The sequence below is a fragment of the Sus scrofa genome, chromosome 6 (assembly GCF_000003025.6).
Source record: "Sus scrofa isolate TJ Tabasco breed Duroc chromosome 6, Sscrofa11.1, whole genome shotgun sequence".
In the NCBI taxonomy this organism is placed as follows: Eukaryota; Metazoa; Chordata; class Mammalia; order Artiodactyla; family Suidae; genus Sus; species Sus scrofa.
This window is the reverse complement of record NC_010448.4, coordinates 150,460,023-150,481,538: the sequence shown is the minus strand read 5'-3', so window position 1 is coordinate 150,481,538 and position 21,516 is coordinate 150,460,023. Positions and strand designations below refer to the sequence as shown.

At 39.4% G+C, this 21,516-nt stretch overlaps 1 protein-coding gene across 5 annotated transcripts in view; it reads left to right on the top strand.

The window, feature by feature from the left end:
- Positions 1–21,516, top strand: part of PATJ (PATJ, crumbs cell polarity complex component) — a 356,852-nt gene that overhangs the window by 124,027 nt on the left and 211,309 nt on the right. For all 5 annotated transcript variants that reach the window (XM_021096559.1, XM_021096561.1, XM_021096558.1 and 2 more), the window contains 3 exons: positions 4,519–4,693; positions 16,090–16,161; positions 18,045–18,222. In XM_021096559.1, the coding sequence (XP_020952218.1) occupies positions 4,519–4,693; positions 16,090–16,161; positions 18,045–18,222 (425 nt within the window). The remainder of the gene's footprint in view (positions 1–4,518; positions 4,694–16,089; positions 16,162–18,044; positions 18,223–21,516) is intronic.

Here is a 21,516-nt window from a genome sequence, read left to right as displayed (position 1 = left end):
AGATACTTAATTTAATTACACCTCTGAAGACCTTTTATTTCCATCTAAGGTCTCATTTATAGGTCCTGTGGCAGGATACATATTTTAGGTGTGCCATCATTCAACACACTGTACTGCATTAATATTATATTTGGCAAGGCCCAGGGTAATTATTTTTGGAGATTATAGTTTTAGTAATTAATCTGTACTTGTATACTTTAGGCCCGTCCTCATTAGAAAAGTGTTCATAACCTCATGCTTTTCAGAAAAATTGAGAGCCACCAGAATGCCATGTGGCAGGTGTGAGTACTTGGATTAGAGCTAACTGTGGGTGGACTGAGAAATTGTTGATACAGAGTCACTGTAGCTTCAGTTCCAGGTCCTTCTGTACTGAGCTGTTAGCCTGCTGTGTTATCTAGCAAGCTGCCTCCTTCTCCAAGCCACTCCTCTTTCTCAGCTGTAAAATGAAGGACTTGGGCTAAGTATTCTGTAAAGCCTCTTTCAAATCTGTAGCCCTTTGACCACTCTATTAGTAACAGATAATTTTAGATTTATCTTTGAGCAACTAGATTAACGATTATTTTTGAGCCCCTATGCGTAAAAGGCTATTCTTGACCCTGTACCTAATCTATTTTTTTAATGATTTAAAATTTTTCCACTATAGCTGGTTTACAGTGTTCTGTAACAATTTTTTACTATACAACAAAGTGACCCAGTCACACATAATATATACATTTTTTTTCTCACATTGTCATGCTCCGTCACAAGTGACTAGATATAGTTCCCAGTGTTACACAGCAGGACCTCATTGCTTATCCATTCCAGAGGCAATAGTTTGCATCTATCAACCCCAAATTCCCAATCCATCCCACTCCCTACCCCTCCCCTGTGGCAACCACAAGTCTATTCTCCAAGTCCATGAGTTTCTTTTCTGTGGAAAGGTTCATTTGTGCAATATATTAGATTCCAGATATAAGTGATATCATACGGTATTTGTCTTTCTCTTTCGGACTGACTTCACTTAGTATGAGAGTCTCCAGCTCCATCCATGTTGCTGCAAATGGCATTATTTTGTTCTTTTTTATGGCTGAGCAGTATTCCACTGTGTATATATACCATATCTTCTTTTTTAAATTTTTATATAATGATTTTTATTTTTTCCATTGTAGCTGGTTTACAGTGTTCTGTCAATTTTCTACTGTACAGCATAGTGACCCACTTACACATACATGTATACATTCTTTTTTCTCACATTATTATGCACCGTCATAAGTGACCAGACATAGTTCCCAGTGCTACACAGCAGGATCTCATCGCTAATCCATTCCAAAGACAATAGTCTGCATCTGTTAACCCCAAGCTCCCAATCTGTTCCACTCCCTCCCCCTTCCCCTTGGCAACCACAAGTCTGTTCTCCATGTCCATGAGTTTCTTTTCTGTGGAAAGGTTCATTTGTGCTGTATATTAGATTCCAGATATAAGTGATATCATCTGGTATTTGTCTTTCTCTCTCTGACTTACTTCACTCAGCATGAGAGTCTCCAGCTCCATCCATGTTGCTGCAAATGGCATTATTTCGTTCTTTTTTATGGCTGAGTAGTATTCCATTGTGTATATATACCACATCTTCCCAATCCAATCATCTGTCGATGGACACGAGTTGTTTCCATGTCTTGGCTAGTGTGAATAGAACTGCAGTGAACATGTGGGTGCATGTGTCTTTTTATGGAAACTTTTTCCAGATATATGCCCAAGAGTGGGATTGTTGGGTCATATGGTAGTTCTATATTTAGTTTTCTGAGGTACCTCCATAGTGTTTTCCATTAGTGGTTGTATCAATTTACATTCCCACCAACAGTGTGGGAAGGTTCCCTTTTCTCCACACCCTCTCCAGCATTTGTGGACCACCCTGAATGTGCCTGATTTCACCTAAAATGAGGTCTCCTCAAAGAACCTGTGCTCTTCATGGGCTGTGAAACTAGCACATGTAAAGCATGTAAGATAAATTCCAAGTAGCTAGTACATTCAGTGTGAAGAGATTTCATTCAGAAAGTAGTTCTGTCTTTGGCTGGCCCTGCCTGGAATGGGCCTCCAATGAACCTGGATGAATTTCTGTCCTTGCACCTGCGCAGCAGGCACACTCACACATTTGCATGCCCGGCTCTTACCATGAGCCTCTGATGGTCAAGGCTTATATCTGATTATGTTACCAGAGTGGGTGCTCAAAAAATATTTCTTGTTGGACCTAGAAATTACCATACTAATTGAAGTGAGTCAGACAGTGAAGGACGAATATCGTATGAGCTCACTCATATGTGGAATCTAATAAAAAATGATACAAAGAAACATGAAACAGAAACAGACTCAAAAGAATTTGAAACCAAATTTATGGTTACCAAAGGGGAAACGTGGGGCAGGGGAGGGATAAATTAGGGTGTTGGGATTAAAATATACATGCTACTATATGTAAGTTTTAAGCCATCTGCTTCAACCTGTGAAACCCAGTGCTCTAGTTCACTGGGCTGCTGTTTACCAGCATAGCTGGATGGGAACTAGCTCTGCAAACAGAGCCAGTCCTCTGTTCTTTAAACTCTGGTTTTTGGCCATTCCTGCCAGGATCTCCATCCCTCCCCTGGTCCCTTCTCAGGGGGGCATAGGTGACGCTAGAGTGGTGGAGCACTCATGTAGATTTGACTGCAGGCAGGGATGTAGGCCCAGCAGATGGGGGTGGAGTGTGCCTGGGGCTGAGGGATAGGCGCCTGAAACTGATGCTAACACCACCTGAGTGTTAGAGTTACTTTCACCCCCTCTGCATTACCACTGATTGAATCCTGATTCCAAAGTGTCTAGACAAGATAAAAAGCAGAAGTGTACTAGAAAATTTGTTCAGTTTGAAGAAATGGAACGTTTAGGTGATGCTTATAGGAAAAGTTGTAGAAGAGTATCTTTCTCTCTTAGTGATCATTTCTAATTTTCTGATAAGCCAGGTCTCCAAGATATACTACAAATATGTGGATTTTTTTTTTTTTTTTTTTTTTTTTTTTTTTTTTTTTGGCCATCCCCATAGCATGTGGAAGTTCCCAGCCCAGGGATCAAACCTGTTCCTGGCCACAGCAGTGACAATGCTGGATCCTTAACCTGCTAAGCCACCAGGGAATTCCTATAAGTATATGGATTTAAGGGAAGCATTTGATGCACTAGTCATCCTGTCTTCATCATTCCATGATGAAGAAAGATTGGCTGGGAATTTATAATGGATTCGATATAGTGGTTACTGGGGGTGTATCTTAAGAGTGATTAATGGGTTTATGGCAGCTTGGGTGCAGGTCTCTAAAACATGTGCCATAGGACTGCATGCACAGCTCTGCCCTAGTTACTCCTTTTTTCAATAAATGGGAAAATGATACAGATGACATACCAGGTAAATTTGCACATTCTAATTGGCAAAATTGCTTAACCTAGAATTCCACATCTGTAAAATATGGTTGCTAGTATCTCTTCTAACTCATAGTTTAATGTGAGAGATAAAGTAACAAGTGTAAAAGAATTCTAGAAGTTATAAACAAAGCCCCTTTAAAAATGTGTTTTATTTGATTGTTACTCTGGCATTATTTTTTTTAAATCAGTGAAATGTCCGTGCACCTGTCATTGAGACAGCCTAGGTTGAGAAAAGGAAATTGTGTGGTAAGATATGAATACCAAAGGAAAGGGGATTCTTCTTTTGTAAATTGAATGAAAGATTCTTTAATTTCTACAGTGCTTAGAGTTTTCAGAAGTTTCACACGAGTTCACATAATCCTATAATAATGCCCTTTTTTTCTCCCTACCCCTGTATTATCTCTCTCTCTTTTCTTCTCCCCACTGATAGCCACCAGTTTGTTCTCTGTATCTGTACGTCTGCTCCTTTCTTGTTTTATTTACTCATTTATTGGTTTTTTTTTAGGTTCCACATACATATGATATCATACAGTATTTGTCTTTCTCCGTCTGACTTACAGAGGGGATTCTTTTGACAAATGATTCATATTGCTAAAATATCACCTTCCAATGAGCCCACACTTAAAGACTATAACCCTCTTCCACTGAGCAATACCTTAGCCCCCTTTCTTGAATTTTTTTTTTCTTTTACAGCTGTACCTGCGGCATTTGGAAGTTCCAGGGCTATGGATTGAATCAGAGCTGAAGCTGCAGACCTGTACCACAGCCATGTCAACACCAGATCTGAGTTGAATCTGCAACCTGTGCTGCAGCTTGCAGCAATGTCAGATGCTTAACCCACTGAGCAAGTCTAGAGATTGAGCTTGTATCCTCGGGGACACTGTGTCAGGTTCTTTACCCACTAAGCCACAATAGGAACTCTGCACTTTTTTTTTAACCATGGTACTTGTCGCCATCTGACATTTAAATGTTTTACTTATTTAGTTTAAAATAATCTATGTCGAAGGGGCCCCCCTGTAGTAGGTATCCATAACTATTTGTTGAATGAATGAAGTGAGTGAGTATATCATGTGCTCACTATCATCTGGGTTTGCCCTTTAGGCATGATGATTCCCACCGATGTCCAGGGTCCTGGCTTGCTTGTTGAACTTCCTGCTGTAGCTCAAAGAAGGGAGCAAGAAGATTTGCCTCTGTACCAACTCCCCAGGACTCAAGCTGTTTCCAAAGCCTCAGCATATACAGGAATATTGTCTTCTAGATATGCCACTGATCCATGGTATGATATTACTTCTCTTTGTTTTCTAATTGTAAAATTGTTTTCTTTTTGCTTCTGTTAAAAGCAACAACAGGCGTGATCATGGGAGAATGTTTGGAAAATACAGAAAAACACAATAAAATCTGCTACATCAGACAATGACTGTGAGAATTTCACACACTTAAAATTGTACCATATATACAATTTTTTTAATAATTATTTTTAATTTTTCCATTATAGCTGGTTTACAGTGTTCTGTCAATTTTCTACTGTACAGCAAGGTGACCATATATACAATTTCGTATTCTTGCAGTTGTGTGCAAAATGAATTATGTAGAGTACTTACTTAGAGAATGGGAGGTTAATTAAAAATTTAACAACTCAAGCAAGAAGTACTTGACATTAAGGAAGGAATGGACTATGGGGTTAGAGAATCTTTAGGAGTTGGTGACTGGTAACATGTTGGGAGTAAGAAGGAGTAGGAGGATGACCTGTGGTTCTGAACTGGGAAGCCGGATAGATAGCAAGTGGATAGCAGGACCATTTATTCTTTGACGTATGATTATAGGAGCATGTGCAGGTTGAAAGAGAAAATAATGAGTTAGTTTGGGACATGTTGTAAGGTCATGTATCCATAGGACAACAAAGTGAAAAGGAGTTAAATACATGATTCTGGGAATTAATATTGAGGTCTATCCTGATGTGGATAATTGGGAGCAAAATCAAGTGTAGGTGAAATTTTTGGATGTGAATAATCATCCATGGGAGGGTTAGGTGATAAGCATCTGGGATGAATATTGGCGTTCTGCAAAGCAGCAATACTAAGGGCATAAATGGGGGAAGAAAATAGCGAAGTGGCATGAACAAAAGGTAGAAGAAAATTGTGGACCTAGAAGTCGATGTGGAAACCAAGGGAAGAGAGCATTTTAACAAAAGGATCATTAAAGACGGTTACGTGCTGCAGAGAGGTGAAGGTAGATAAAATGGAAAAGTTTCATGGGGCTTGATCACCTGAATGACCTTGGTAAGCAAAGAACAGTTTCATTAAAGTGGAAATCAGAGAATAATGGCTTGAGAATTGAACAGAAGGTCAGAAATTGAACAACGTAAGAGCAGACTGGTGTTTTGAGAAAACTGATCATGAAAAGAGGCAGAAAGAATGCATGTTACCTAGACAACTGGAGAGTGAGTATTGGGGTCTGAGGCAAGGGGGGATATACACATATGACTACACAGATTGTGGGTGTGAAAGATCCAGGAAAAGAATGTGTAGATGCTAGATAATGGGTGATTAAAGGTAATCCCCGGAGAGGGTGGAAGGAGAGGAGGACAGTGCACACCTAGAGATTTACCTTTAGTAGTTTGATAGGGAGTTCCCATTGTGGCTCAACGGGTTAAGAACCCAACATTGTGTCCATGGGGATGCAGCGTCCATCCCTGGCCTCCTTCAGTGGGCTAAGGGTCCGGCTTGCTGCAGGCTGCAGTATGGGTCGCAGACGTGGCTCAGATCTGGTATTGCTGTGGCATAGGCCTGCAGCTGCAACTCCGAATCAACCCCTAGACCCAGAACTTCCATATGCTGCAGGTGTGGCAATAAAAAGAAAAAGGAAAAACAATAATTTGATAGGAGGAACGTCATCTCCTCCATGGAAATAGGTGCCAGGAATGAAAGGAAAGCACGAATGCAGGTACTGTTGGTACCTTGAGGACAGGACCCAAGGAGTTTCTTGCCCAATGACCTTGATTTTTTTATTTTTCTGTCATTTAAAAAGAGAAAGGTTATTTATGCAGGGGTGCTAGTAAAGAGGGCCATAAAAGGAGAGGTATCAGAGTAGGGATTAGCTTTTGAAGCGAGGATAGAGGCGTATGGCCTAGTGATAGGAAGGAATTCAGAAAAATACCGACTGTCTTCTCCCAGCTTCCCAGGGAGTAAGAGAAGGAGCGTCATCACCCACTGAAGTGCGGCATCCATGGAGGGGAAGCAGAAGCTATTGGGAGGGCAGAGGGAGTTGAGGAAAGAAGTTAGTGTGTGCAGAGGTTTCTTTACAATTCACAGGGATTTCCTGGAAGGTAACGGGTAGTTTGTCTGGGTGAGCCTTGGGGTGGGATATGGGAACAGAAGTACATCTGAAAGAAAAACCAGAGAGGTGTGTAGCACTGTGTGTGCAGGAGAAGCGAACAAGAGTTAGAGATGTCGGCAAAACCTGGTAGGGATGGACAGGATGCAATTAACTGGCCTTAATGCTTTTATTAAAACCTTAGTCCAAGAAAGACTTTGTGTTGCTATGTGAAGTGTCTCAGGACTTTTATGATATCACTTCTCTGTACAGTGACTTATGACCTTTGCTTAGTGGTTTAGGTAGAAGCTTCATGAAATGTTCTTGTCTGTTTCTGCAAAGTTCATCTCTGAATGGAAAGAAAAGAATGAAAGGCCCAACTAGTCAGAGGAATCCACTGGTGGCTTTTCTTCCACAGACCTGGACCAGGGTGCAGTGGGGAGAAGCTGACACCTCAGGGTCCTAGTGGGAGGGATCTCCCCATCTCCCAGAGGAACATGGTGTCAAACAGCAGTGGATTTGTTTCTTTAGGAGAGACGCCTGGCAGTGGAAGAGTTAGGAGTATGTTTTGACTTTTTTTTTTTTTTTTTTTTTTTTTTTTTTTTTTTTTTTTTTGTCTTTTGTCTTTTTTTGTTGTTGTTGTTGTTGCTGCTATTTCTTGGGCCGCTCCTGCGGCATATGGAGGTTCCCAGGCTAGGGGCTGAATTGGAGCTGTAGCCACCGGCCTACGCCAGAGCCACAGCAACGCGGGATCCGAGCCGCGTCTGCAACCTACACCACAGCTCACGGCAACGCCGGATCGTTAACCCACTGAGCAAGAGCAGGGACCGAACCCGCAACCTCATGGCTCCCAGTCGGATCCGCCAACCACTGCGCCACGACGGGAACTCCTGTTTTGACTTTTTATATGATCAAATTACTTGTCAAATAAGATACTTTTGTTTTTAAAATTCCTCTTGTGCTGAGTGTTAATAATTGAATCTGGCTGAAGAATTCAGAAATGAGGCTACTTTTTAAGATGTGGGATTGTGGAGTTCCCATCATGGTGCAGCAGAAACGAATCCAACTAGGAACCATGAGGTTGCGGGTTCGATCCCTGGCCTCGCTCAGTGGGTTAAGGATCCTGTGTTTCCGTGAGCTGTGGTGTAGATCGCAGACGCAGCTCGGATCCCATGTTGCTGTGGTTGTGGGGTAGGCCGGCAGCTGTAACTCTGATTCAACCCCTGACCTGGGACCCTCCATATGCCTCGGATATGGCCCTAAAAAGACAAAAAACAAAAAATAATAATAATAAAAAAAGAAAGATGTAGAATTGTAACTATAAGTTGGAAAAGATTTAAATGAATTTCCAAACCCACCCCTCCTCTGTTGTACAAAAGATGAAACGTCCCGTCAGTTGTGTCTTACTCAATTCGCTCAGCTTCAGAGAGAGAGGATTTGCTTTACTCCTAAAGTGAGTACTTTGACCAGCTGCTTTCTTGTGCCAGCACAGGCATTTAAGCGCTCCAGCCTAACTTTTATCAGGGGAGATCGGTCTTGCATTTGAATGTTGCTGTTTTGGCTTGCTGTCATAGGTTCAGGATGTATTTAAACCTTAGCAGACTCCAGAAGCGTTCCGGTAAATCATACTCACCCTTTTAATCTTTCAGAGTATGCCCCATAGACTCAGGTTCATAGGTGAATATTTACTGCCACTCAGAGACTCCTTGAGTAATGCAGAGATTCTTTCAGAACATAGTCTCTCAGCTCATCAGGGTGCCATCTAGTGCTAAATGCCCTTTTACACTTTCTTCTTTGCATTAATTTTTGCACAGGGTCCAGCAGAGCTGCTCATTGTGCACTGTGCCCCTTTCCTTTGGAGGCAGGATTGATGCTGAGAGGTCAGATGCACCCCGAATGTGAAGATCTCCAGGAAGGGAGGACTGTGGGCAGGCAGAGCGTTAGAACTCTGAAAGGAATCCAAGTGATCTTAGATTCTGAGTATCCTTCTTTCTCAGGAAATCACTTGAGATTGTGTTTTCAGAATTCACCTGGTTTCAGTTTTTTTTTTCTAACTCACCTCTGTTGTCACCTGCTGCTGGAAGCCATGGATGTGCCCATTAGTGGGGGACGTGGTATTTCTTAGACTAATGAGATCTACAGTATAAATGTATGGTGGTGCTATTCACAAATGTTCTCTATTATTTATGGCCATGTGACCCTGAGAGGGTTTCCCTCGTGCCTTTATTTCCTCACTTGTAAAGTAGGTTGCTCTATGGTTCAATTAAGAGTGAATATGAAGGCCTTCATGTGATGCTTTGAACATAGTAAATGTTTAATGAAAGGTTAGCAGTGATTCTGGAGGACAGTGATGGGCTCACGGACCCCAGAGTGTATCTGGTAGTCATCATTGCTGAGGTTTTTGAAACACTTAAGGAGATTGTAGACTATTTTATTTTATTTAATTTGTTTTTTAATTTTTTTGCCACATCCACAGCATATGTAAGTTCCCAGGCCAGAGATCAAATCCATGCTGTAGCTGGGACCTGAGCCACAGCTGCAGCAATGCCAGAACTTTATCCCCACTGTTAGGGATCAAACCTGCACCTCTGCAGTGACCCAAACTGCTGCAGTCAGATTGGAAACTTACAGATTTTTTTTTATGAAGAACTAAAATAGAATCAACTCACGGGAATTCCCGTCATGGTGCAGTGGTTAACGAATCCGACTAGGAACCACGAGGTTGCGGGTTCGATCCCTGGCCTTTCTTAGTGGGTTAAGGATCCAGTGTTGCTGTGAGCTGTGGTGTAGGTTGCAGACTCGGCTTGGCTCCTGCATTGCTATGGCTGTGGCATAGGCCGAAGGCTATAGCTCCAATTAGACCCCTAGCCTGGGAATCTCCATATGCTGCGGCAGTGGCCCTAGAAAAGGCAAAAAGACAAAAAAGAAAAAAGAAAAAGAAAAAGAATCAACTCACAGTAAATAAAACAAGGAAGATGCCAGAGGCTAAAGCCTGGGAAGGTGATGAACCTGAGGTTGAAAGACATACTTATTTCAAATTGAAAAAAAAAAAAAAATTCATGTTGAAGGTACAATAGGGTGCAAATGAAAAGAAGTGCTTTCAGGTTTTGGATACTTTGTTGTGAATAGTGGGAGGTGAAATAGGAGGCAGAGTATAGTCATTGGGGAAAGGATTAAATGAGTTAATGTTATGTTTTAAGCTCCCAACGCAGTGCCTGGAATTTAGTACTTTCTAAGTAAATGATGAATATCAAGTAGGTTTACCTTTGAGTTCAAATGCCAAAAACTATGTGTAAATTCAGAATAGTGGTAGAAGACTGAGGGTGAGGGGAAAATATATATGTCTATTTGAGAGAGGACTACTCTGGAATGTTTGCATTGGGGGGAAAAGGGGGAGTTTCCAGGGACTTTATGGCCTCTCCATATGTGACACTTTCCCGTTTTTACTGCGCTGTTGCAGCTGTGGCCCACACTGTAGGTGGAGACAAATGTGAGAAATGAGGCCAAGTGGTACATAGAAATATTGCTTTTATAAACATAATGAGACATTTGATTGCTAATCCAGGCTTTACAAAAGGTAAAAAGAGAATAGCCTAAGGAAGCGACTTACCCTTCATGCCTTGAACTTTTCTTTCTTCACAAGTGTCTTAAATGCAGTTTTATGAGACAGTTTTCTTAATTTTGGTAAATGTGTGCATTCATGTTATCAGTACCCCAATCAAAATATTGACTATTTCCCTCCCCTGACCCCCACCTCTTGACTTCTAATACTGTAAATTACCTTTTCTGTTCAGGAACTCATGTAAATGTATAATTATGCAGTAGGTGCGTGTCTGGCTTCTTTTACACAGCACCATGTCTGTGTCATTCTAAGCTTTCTTATACAAGAATGCCTAATTTAAGTATTCTGGTGTCAGTTAATAATTCGCTTTGTAACTTCAGAGTCATAGTGTAACATTTGTGTAACTAACCCCACTAGTTTGGAAAATGCTAGTGCCCTTTCTTCCTGCTTCCAAAGGCTCATATTCCCTTCGTGTGTCACAGAAAATTGCCATATAGAATCTATATTTTAAGAGGAAAAAGAAATCTTGAGAAAACTTAGCCACAACCATAACTCTTCCTGCTTACATCATTTTGGAGTGCTGAATTTGCTTGACCCTCCTATGGCTTAGCACATATAAATTTTATATGAAAAAAGGTATATTGAAAAGGAAAGGTTACCTTGGCTTATCTGGATTCATCTGATTTTGTATGATGTTGAAAATTTTATTCTCAAAGACATTGTATATCATGATCAAATCTTACGATTAATGTCCACTTATTCACTAATAGGGCATTCCATCTTTCCTTCCAAATATGTAAAGGATGATAACTTTGGGCACTTGTTATAAAGGACTGGAATAAAAAACGTTGTTTCTATTACATGGTTAATTTTAGAGAAAAAATGGTGGTAAAACTCTGGTTAATTGTAAAAGGCAGGAATTCCTGTCATGGCGCAGGGGTTAACGAATCCGACTAGGAACCATGAGGTTGCAGGTTCGATCCCTGGCCTTGCTCAGTGGGCTAAGGATCTGGCGTTGCTAGGTGCTGTGGTGTAGGTTGCAGATGCAGCTCGGATCTGATGTTGCTGTGGTTGTGGCATAGGCTGGCAGCTGCTGCTCCGATTCGACCCCTAGCCTGGGAACCTCCATATGCCACAGGTGTGGCCCTACAAGGCAAAAAAAAAAAAGAAAAAAATTGTAAAAGGCAAAAGTTAGTTATTTTAAGACTTGAGATTCTAACTGAATGAGCTATTGACCATGTTAAGTCAAAGTGTGAATTGTAAAATTTGATGTTAGAAATCCCTTGTGAAAGTTTCAGATACATTTGTGCAAATTCACATCTTAATAGGTACAATAAAATTATTTTACTTTCTTTTTTTTGGCTTCACTAGCGGCACGTGTAGTTCCCAGGCTAGGGGTCTAATTGGAGCTACAGCTGCCAGCCTACGCCACAACCACAGCAATGCTAGATCTGAGCTGCCTCTGTGACTTACACCACAGCTCATGGCAAGGCCGGATCCTTAACCCACTGAGCGAGGCCAGGGATCCAACCTGCATCCTCATGGATACTAGTCAGGTTTGTTAACTGCTGAGCCATGATGGTAACTCCCCTAAAATTATTTTACTTTCTCAGTTAAGTTTTAATTTGGGTTAAAATATATTTGCATTCATCAGTGTAAAGAGACTACATTGCTTCGTATAGTTTCTCATCTCCTGTAACTGTATTTCCAAAACTAATCACACTATCTACTTTTTGGAAGTTTTCTCTCTTTAGGTATGAAATAATGTAAACAAAATATGTGTTTATCACCATCTGGAAGAAAGATTATATGCTTCAAAAATGTCATTGAGTCTCTTCTAACAATAATCCTTTTGTTACACATTTTCTTAAAGAAAAGTAAAATTTTCCATATTTTAGACAGATTTCCCCCCTTTCTCTTAATATCGTATGTGAAAGCCAGCAGTTTAGGAAATTTTTGGTTTTAACTTTTTGAAACAGAAAATAATATATCCCATATTAATGTTAAGCTTAGTTTCCATTCTTTAAGTTATTTTAAATTTAAGAATTTAATTCTTATATTATACACATGCCATAATAAAAAATATGTACAGGAGTTCCCTTCTGGCTTAGCAGGTTAAGGATCTGGCATTGTCACTGCTGTGACACAGGTCACTGTTGTGGCGAGGGTTCAGTCCCTAGCCTGGGAACTTCCATACACTGTGGGCGTGGCCAAAAAAGGAAAAAAATGTGTATTTATGTTTTTTTCTTTACATTTATCATGAACTGTTTTTGCTCACAACACTTCTGACACCAAACGTCTTGAGTTTTTTCCTCCACCCAACCACTAATTCTTTGATTTTCTTCGCACTGTGTGTCCTGCAATTCATTTCAGTTCTGACATTAACTACCTGGAGTTTGTGCAGACCCCATAAGATAAGGGCTCAGCCCCACAAGACTGCCCCAACTTCAGATGCAAGTTACAAGTCCCTGGCTGCCAACCCTATTTCTGACTAAGTGGCTCTAAAGTAGGTGCAACTTCCTTAGGTTTGAAACTTTTCTAGGATGGCTCATAGAACTCAGGAAAGTGCTTCACTCTTACTGGTTTATTATAAAAGATACAATTCTGAAATAATGGAAGAGATGTATAATGCAAGGAAGGGTGTGTGGAGGATGCAACAGCTTCCATGCTCTCTCAGGGCGCATTACCTAACTCCTCCCACCTTGGTGTGTTCTCCAGGATGCAGGCTCTCTGCACCCTGTCCTTCAAGGGGCTTTATGGAGACTCTCTTATGCAGGTATGATTGATTATACCATTGGCCATTGGTGATTGAACCCCAGAGGGTGGGGGTGGAGCTGAAAGTTCTAACTCTGATCACACGGTTGTTTCTCTGGCATCCAGCCCCCATCCTGAACCTGTCCATGGTCCTACCTAGTGTTCCCTTATTAGCATAAACTCAGGTATGGTTAGTGAGGCTTGTTATGAGTAACAAAAAAATGCTTCTGTCACCCCTATCCTTCAGAAAATTCCAAATGTTTTAGAAGCTCTGTGTCAGAAACCAGGGACAAAGACCAAATATTTATTTCATATTATCACACCTGTAGCAACTGGAAAGTGGAAAATGGAGAGAAGTTTTCAGTGTTGGTTTGGTTTTTAGTTCTCAATCTTACTTCAATTAATATCTGTTTAAAGGAGAATACTAAATATAGCAGAGTATGAAAATATTCTTTGCAATAATGTTTATGTTCCAAAAAACAGGGTATAATCTAAGCGCATCATATACTGGGATAGCAGACAAATTAAATTACAGCAATACCATGGACTCTTAGGATGCTATTAAATAAAAAATGGTCAAGATTATAATAATCTTGGGGAAAATGATGATGTAAATTCAAATGAAAAAAGTGTAAAGGGAATGAATATTGGTTGAGCCTCAGATAAATGCCAGTCATATCTCATTTAATCCTTGTTACTATGTACTCAAAATATGAAACTTTACACTATGATTGTAACTACCCAATGAACATATATGCAAATGTACAAAAATAATATGATATGATAAAGGAATACTTCACTTAAATTGGCAGACTCCTGGGTATATCATTTAGCAATTACATTTAGCTGCTTATAAACTAAACTCTCCCCCCCATCCTTATGCTTTTTTTTTTTTGTTTTATAAGTTGAAGTATAGTTGTATTAATTTGAGGTGTACCACAAAGTGATTCAATTATATATATATATATATTTGTTCTTTTTTCAGATTTATTTTCCCTAATGGGTTATTACAAGGTATTGAGTATAGTTCTTTGTGCTATACAGTAGGTCCTTGTTGGTTATTCATTTTATATATAGTTGTATATGTATGTTAATCCCAAACTCCTAATGTATCCTTACCTTTCCCCTTTGATAACCATAGGTATGTTTTCTGTGTCTATGGAACTGTTTCTATTTTGTATGTAAGTTCATTTGTGTCTTTTTTTAGATTCCATATATAAGCGAATCATATATTTGTCTTTGGTTACTTCACCTTAGCATGATAATATCTAGGTCCATCCATGTTTCTGTAAAAGGTATTATTTCATTCTTTTTTAATGGCTGAATAATATTCCACTGTGTACATATATACCACATCTTCTTTTTAGTGTGGCTTAACCCAACTGGGGAGTACTTTTTTTTTAATGTAAAAAAGTCCTGGAGAAGGTTGTATGTCAGGGTCTTAAACACCATCTTCCTTTCTGCTCAGCTGTCCTTAGTGTACTGACAAGTTCTCCTTGTTTCTTTCTGATTTTAAGATGGATTCTTCATCACCAATAATCACCTCTGCCTTCTAGGGAAAGAGGGAAGAAGAGAGAAAACCTAGAGCAAAAGTCTCCTGTCAACTTATTCTCTCTCCTCTACTGTTTTTCTGGAAATCTTATCCAAGGACTTTTGTTTCCTTGTTGCTGATCAGAGCCAATGCACACAGTTACCCTTAGTTGAAAGGAAATCCAGAAAATTTATTTTTTTAAAGCTGGGCATAGAGCCACCTGGAATAAAGGGAGGTTATGTTGGTAAGGAAGAAGGGGAAATAGAACTTTAGATAAATTACCAGCAAGTATCTGCCAACTTGTTTGTCCTTGAATTCTTTGATATTTTTAATTATAACAAGTATACCAAGACAAGAAGGCCATCTGGCAGTGGGTGAGCTGTCAGTGATCCCTAAGGATCCCAGTTCCTTAACTGATTTTTAGATTGTCTAGATCTTTCACTTTCTCCTTTTCACACAGCCTTAAACCATTATATCCCAGAAGGTTATAGAGTGGCAAGTAGGTTGAGTTGTGTTCTTTTTATAGGACTTATTTGAGAGTCCAGAGGAAAGTGGAGCATGGAAACTTCATGCTGAAAGATGTGGATACTGTGGAGAGGTTGTGTTGTCTGAGTCTTCTCTGCGCCTGACTTACTCATGTGGAAAATATAGTAGTATGACCTGCTGTACTTATGTCACAGGGTTATCTTGAAAATGAAATGGAAGAGGTAGTACCTACATTTTTGAATAGAGCAATACAAGTGACAGTATCCCATGTATTGTTTCATTTGGTGGTCCAAAGTCACACACCTGTTTTGTGGTACAGGTTAGCCTGGAGCTTAGAAATCCAGACTCTTCTCCCAGATAATAGATAATAGGTATAAAAGCATTCCTTTTATAACTGTCCTGTAATCCAAAATTTTCTGTTAACCAGTTAGGCATTTCCATATTAACGTGACTTGATGGGTGAAATATGGTGGTGGTAGGTGGGACAGTCACATTATATAAGTAAAATGCCCTAAAACTGAGAAGTGCAGTGGAACTACACCAAATGCTTCTAGTTTACAAATGACAGGAGAAATTATTTAGGGTTAGAGCGACAAAGAAATCTAGAAAGAATAGTCATGTTTACTGACTGTTTAATTATTTCAGCTGTTTCTCAGTTTATCCTAGACGGTTCTATTAGTTGGTTAATCATACCAAGTTTTAAGGAATATATTTTATAACATTTATATGATGATAGAGAAACGTGTGAAATTATGCAAGTTCAAATACAGTTGTTGTTTTTTTTTTTTTTTTTAGAAAATAGCATCTAGAGTGTCACCAGTAAAAGTATAATCAGTGATTTTCTGGTGGATATTAAGTTGAACATTAAAGCAATATATTTTTGCTTTGTATGAATAGTTAACTATTGATTTAAATCCTTTTAAAGCTTAGAAATTAGTAGGTATTTAAATACAAATGGTGCAAGGTCAAAACTTTTCAAGAAACTTTAAGATGAGTGTGTTGTTATGTGTGTTTTCTTTCTCCTCAGTGAATTACCTGAGAGGGAAGAAGGTGAAGGAGAAGAAACGCCAAACTTCAGCCACTGGGGACCACCAAGAATGTATGTTGATGACATGATTGGCTTTCTTGATAGGACAGCACGATTAGTTGCTCTTTTCTTTACCATAACTGTATCATTCAGTTAATCTCAAATGATAGCCCTACTTCCCATTTACGCTGGTCTAAATTTTAGTTTCATTTACTTTTATTTAGTTTTTGTTTTGGGGTTTTTTTTTTTTTTTTTGGTTTTTTTATAGGGCCACACCCATGACATATGGAGGTTCCCAGGCCAGGGATCAAATTGGAGCTGTAGCCGCTCACCTACACCACAGCCGCAGCAACGCGGAATCCAAGCCATGCCTGCGGCCTATACCACAGCTCACGACAACGCCAGATCCTTAACCCACTGAGTGAGACCAGGGATCAGACCTGCGTCCTCATGGATGCTATTCAGATTCGTTTCCACTGAGCCACAACAGGAACTCCTTACTTAGAGATTTTTAGCCAGGCAAAATGACCATACCCAATATTTAGGAAAATCTTTGTCATAGTCTTTCAGAGAAAGCAATTTATAAATGTCCCTCTGTGATGGACTAAGTATATTTTCTCACTGCATCACTAAGCAAGGCAGGTAGGGCTGCCTTGAGTGCAGGAAAGCTGTTTGTTTTTGTTTTTTGTGGTTTTTTTTGTTTTTGTTTTTTTTATGAAACAACAATGGTAGTAGTTGAGGCTCTTATATAACAGTATCTTTACCCTCCTCTCCTTGTGTTAGGTCAAGTGTGTGCCTTGTTTGAACTAACAGAATGCGTTGGGCCCATGTTCCCTCAGATCCTCTCATGGTTTTAAGTAGTCACCGGGGCTGCACTTTATTAAGATTATAAAATTTTCCCTTTATTTGCTGTCTCTATTCTTCATGCATTATTAATTCCACCATGCCACCCCAATTTTTTTTTTTCTTGCACCTTTGAGTTTTGTCTTATAAATTCTTAGGAGCTGTTTTCTGAGCAACTTTTTAAAAATTAATTATTGACCATGTCTGTGCAGTTTGAGCAAAATTTCTAATATTTTAAGGGGAAGTTTTATCCTATACTTTCTTTATGAAAATGATATGGAAGTAGGAAGGAAAGAAAACCTCTGGCCGTAAGGTCAGTAAAATCTGCCTTCTGGTAACAGAACCACAAGTTAAACCTGCTGACTTAGAAAAACGTTATGGGCAGTGAGCCTGTCAGTGGCAAGTTTATCTTATTCCACGAGTCTGTCTTTCTTGCCAAAACGATATATGTGACTTTCTTGATTCTATTTTCCCCACCCATTTGTCATTTCCTTAGTTCATTCTTTGCTCTTGTTACAATGTAGATGAAAAGGACTAAACACAGAAAATATGTGGTGGTAGGAGATAAGAACATTAAGGCTTGATTAAACCTTTGAATATTAAACATTGTGTTTATTGTTTGGGAAGTATTTTTCAGGAGTTAAACATTCACATATGCTATGAATTATTGACAGTATCTTATAATGTTGGTGCTAAATATAATTTCTATGACAGTTATAAATATATTTATAAAATATATTTATGTATGGAATTCCTGTTAGGGCTCAGCAGAAACGAATCTAACTAGCATCCATGAGGTTGTGGGTTTGATCCCTGGCCTCACTCAGTGGGTTAAGTTTCTGGTGTCACCGTGAGCTGTGGTGTAGGTCACAGACGTGGCTTGGATCCCTCGTTGCTGTGGTGTAGGTGGCAGCTGTAGCTCCTATTGGACCCCTAGCCTGGGAACCTCCATGTGTCACAGGTGTAGCCCTAAAAAGACAAAAGACAAAAAAATTAAAATATATTTATATAAAATATGAATCACAAGGAGGTGGTACACATTGAACACAGTGACAGTACAACAAATTACATTACCTTGTTCATGACTGAATTTTGTTTTTTTATTTCTACAGTGTTGAGATTTTTAGAGAACCAGATGTATCTCTTGGCATTAGTATTGTTGGTGGACAAACGGTTATAAAACGCCTAAAGAATGGAGAGGAGCTTAAAGGTATATTTATCAAACAAGTTTTGGAAGACAGTCCAGCAGGAAAAACAAATGCCCTTAAAACTGGAGATAAAATACTTGAGGTAAATTGTGTTAAAGTTCTGCTTTTGGTTGAAACATGCTGTCAGGCAGTAAAATAATCATACAGCCAGAAGTCCTTCCTTTATGTGTTGTGGTATCTGTGTGTACAATTGGTATCGTTTGTTCAGATAGTGTAGTTTGTATGATTGTACAACTCTGTGAGTTTCTGAAGTTGGGCTGACAGCATATAAAACAATAAAAGGAAAAGCCTCAGCTGACTGAAAAAATGAATTTGCAGTTTAGCAAAATGAAGCAGATGGTTCGCACCAAGCTTTGCCCATAGTCTTTTAACAAATACTGAATTGTGCGTGTCAGTGGGGTAGCCACGCTGTCCTCCCAAATTTGACCCTGGAAGGCAAAGGCCATTGCGGGAGAGGTGAGTCTACCCTTTACATGTGGCAGGCTTTGCAGAGTGAGTTTCATGGGCATATCAAGGCACTAAGAGGTCTGAATCTGATACATTTCTTTGCGTGGGTTTATTGGGTGAGACCATATTGAATATCTTGAAACCCAGAATCTGCTTTTTTTTTTTAATAATGATTTTTATTTTTTTCCATTATAGCTGGTTTACAGTGTTCTTTCAATTTTCTACTGTACAACAAGGTGACCCAGTCACACATACATGTATACATTCTTTTTTCTCACATTATCATGCTCCATCATAAGTGACCAGATATAGTTCCCAGTGCTATACAGCAGGACCTCATTGCTTATCCATTCTAGAGGGAATAGTTTGTATCTATTAACCCCAAATTCCCAATCCATCCCACTCCCTCCCCCTTGGCAACCACAAGTCTGTTCTCCAAGTCCATGAGTTTCTTTTCTGTGGAAAGATTCATTTGTGCCATATATTAGATTCCAGGTATAAGTGATATCATATGGTATTTGTCTTTTTCTTTCTGACTTACTTCACTTAGTTCCATCCCCAGAATCCGCTTCTTCTTGGTCCATGCTTTATGATGCTAAACATCTGCTGTGGTGTTTTAGCTCTGATAGAGTGAGGAGAACTCTGGGAGTCATTGGTTGAAGTCTAGATTGTCCTGTTTGTTTTCTGTTTGTTCTTGTACCTATTTTCAGTTTCCAAATAAAATGGAAATAAGATTTCAAAACTGATAGCATCATTCTGAGGATTAAGTCGAACAGTTGCTTAAAACTGTTCTGTGTATACAGATTTTAGGTTTTATTTATGTTTGTGAAATAAAAATTAAACACCTTGGGTATATGACAATGAAGAAAATGACCCAAAATCCCTTCTCTTAGGGCATTTACATGGTAGTGGGGGACATAGGCAATATGCAAAATAAGGAATGTATAGAATGTTAAATTGTAATAAGTGTCTATGGAGAAAAAAAACAAGGACAAGGATAAGGAATGATGGGTAGGCAATGGTTGCAATGAATAGGTTTGTGATGCAACATGGTATTGGGACAAATGTAGGAAATGAGAGAGTGAGCAATGTAGATATGTGGGGGAAGAAGGCTCCAGGCAGACAGAACTAAAATGCAAAAGCCCGAAGTGGGAGCTTGACTGGATGTGCTGAAGGAACGGAGGAAGTGCAGCGCTGCTAAGGTAGGTAGAGTGAACAAGAGAGAGGGTGAAAGAAAAAAGGTCTGAGAACTACTCGGAAGCCAGACCATGTAGTGCTTGGAAAGTTGTCTACACTGAATAGTGGAGAACCCATTAGAGAATTATGACCACATACACTTTTTTTTTTTTTGTCTTTTTAGGGCCACACCAGGGCATATGGAAGTTTCCAGGCTAGGAGTTGAATTGGATCTGTAGCTGCTGGTCTACACCACAGCAATAGCAATGCCAGATCCAAGCTGCATCTATGACCTACACTGCAGCCCACAGCAATGCCAGATCCTTAACCCACTGAGCAAGGCCAAGGATTGAACCCACGTCCTCATGGATACTAGTTGGGTTTGTTACCGCTGAGCCACAATGGGAACACCACATACACATTTTTAAAAAGGATTATTCTGGCTTCTGGGGCAGTGTGGTGTGTGATTTCATATCTTTTCTTTTCTTTTCTTTTTTTTTTTTTTTTTTTTTTTTTTTTGGCTGCCCCACTTGGCATGGGGAATATCCCCTGCTGCACCCCAAGAGTTTCTTTTAGGTAGTGTTTGCATGGTACATTTTTTTCATTTCTTCATTTTCACCCTTATTTGTGGTTTTGTTTTAGTTGTATTTTTCTAAGCAACATATAACTGGTTTTGCTTTTTTTAAGTCTAAATGGATAACCTTTAATAAATAAGGAACATTTATTTTTTATATTCATTACTGATACATTCGGACTTAGAACAAAATACAAAATATATATTTTAAAATTATCTTTCTTCCTTTCTATTTTGAAATTATGATAGACTCATGGGAAATTGCAAAGAAATGTACAAGGAAGTCCCACATACCCTCCCCTCAGCCTCACACAGTGTTAATGTCTTACACAACCACAGTGTAATCACAAAACCAAAATACTGATATTGGCACAATTTATAGACCTTAGTCACATTTCACCCATGCTCCCTTTGTGTGTATTTATAGCTCTACACAGTTTTATCACATGTGTAGTCTTGCATAACCACCACAGCAATCAAGGAACTCAATTGTGTCGTCAACTCAAAGACTCCCTTATGTGACCCCTCTGTAGCCACTGCTCTCCTGCCCTCTCCTCTCCCATCCCTACCCTCTAGCCTGTTTCTCACTATTCTGTTTCTCCATGTACATAATTGTTATTTCACAGTTACCATGTAAATGTGAATGAAATTATGTACTTCGTATCTTTTTGAGATTGGTTTTCTTCACCCTGTGAAATTTTACTGACGTTCATTCAGTTCGTTGTGTCTACCAACAGTTTATTCCTTTTGTGGATGAGTAGTATTCCCTGATACCACGGTTTAACCATTCACTCATGGAAAGACATTTGAGTGGTTTCCAGTTCTTGGCAATTATGAAGAAAGCGCCTATAAACATGTGTACACATGTTCCTGAGTGAAAATAAGTCTTCATTTCTCCGGGTTAAATGCCCGAGAGTATAACAGCTGGGTTGTGTGTTAAGTCGATTTTTAGTTTTGAAAGAAACTGCCAAACTGTACTATTCTATATTCCCACCAGCAGTGTGTAAGTGATGCAGTTTCTCCACATCCTCACCAACATTTGGTGTTGTCACTGTTTTTCGTTTTAGCCATTCTGATGGGTATATATTGATATTGTTGTTTTTAATTTATGCTTCGCTAATGGCGAATGATGAAGAAATTTTCATGTGCTTAATGGCCACCTAATACCCTCTTTGGTGA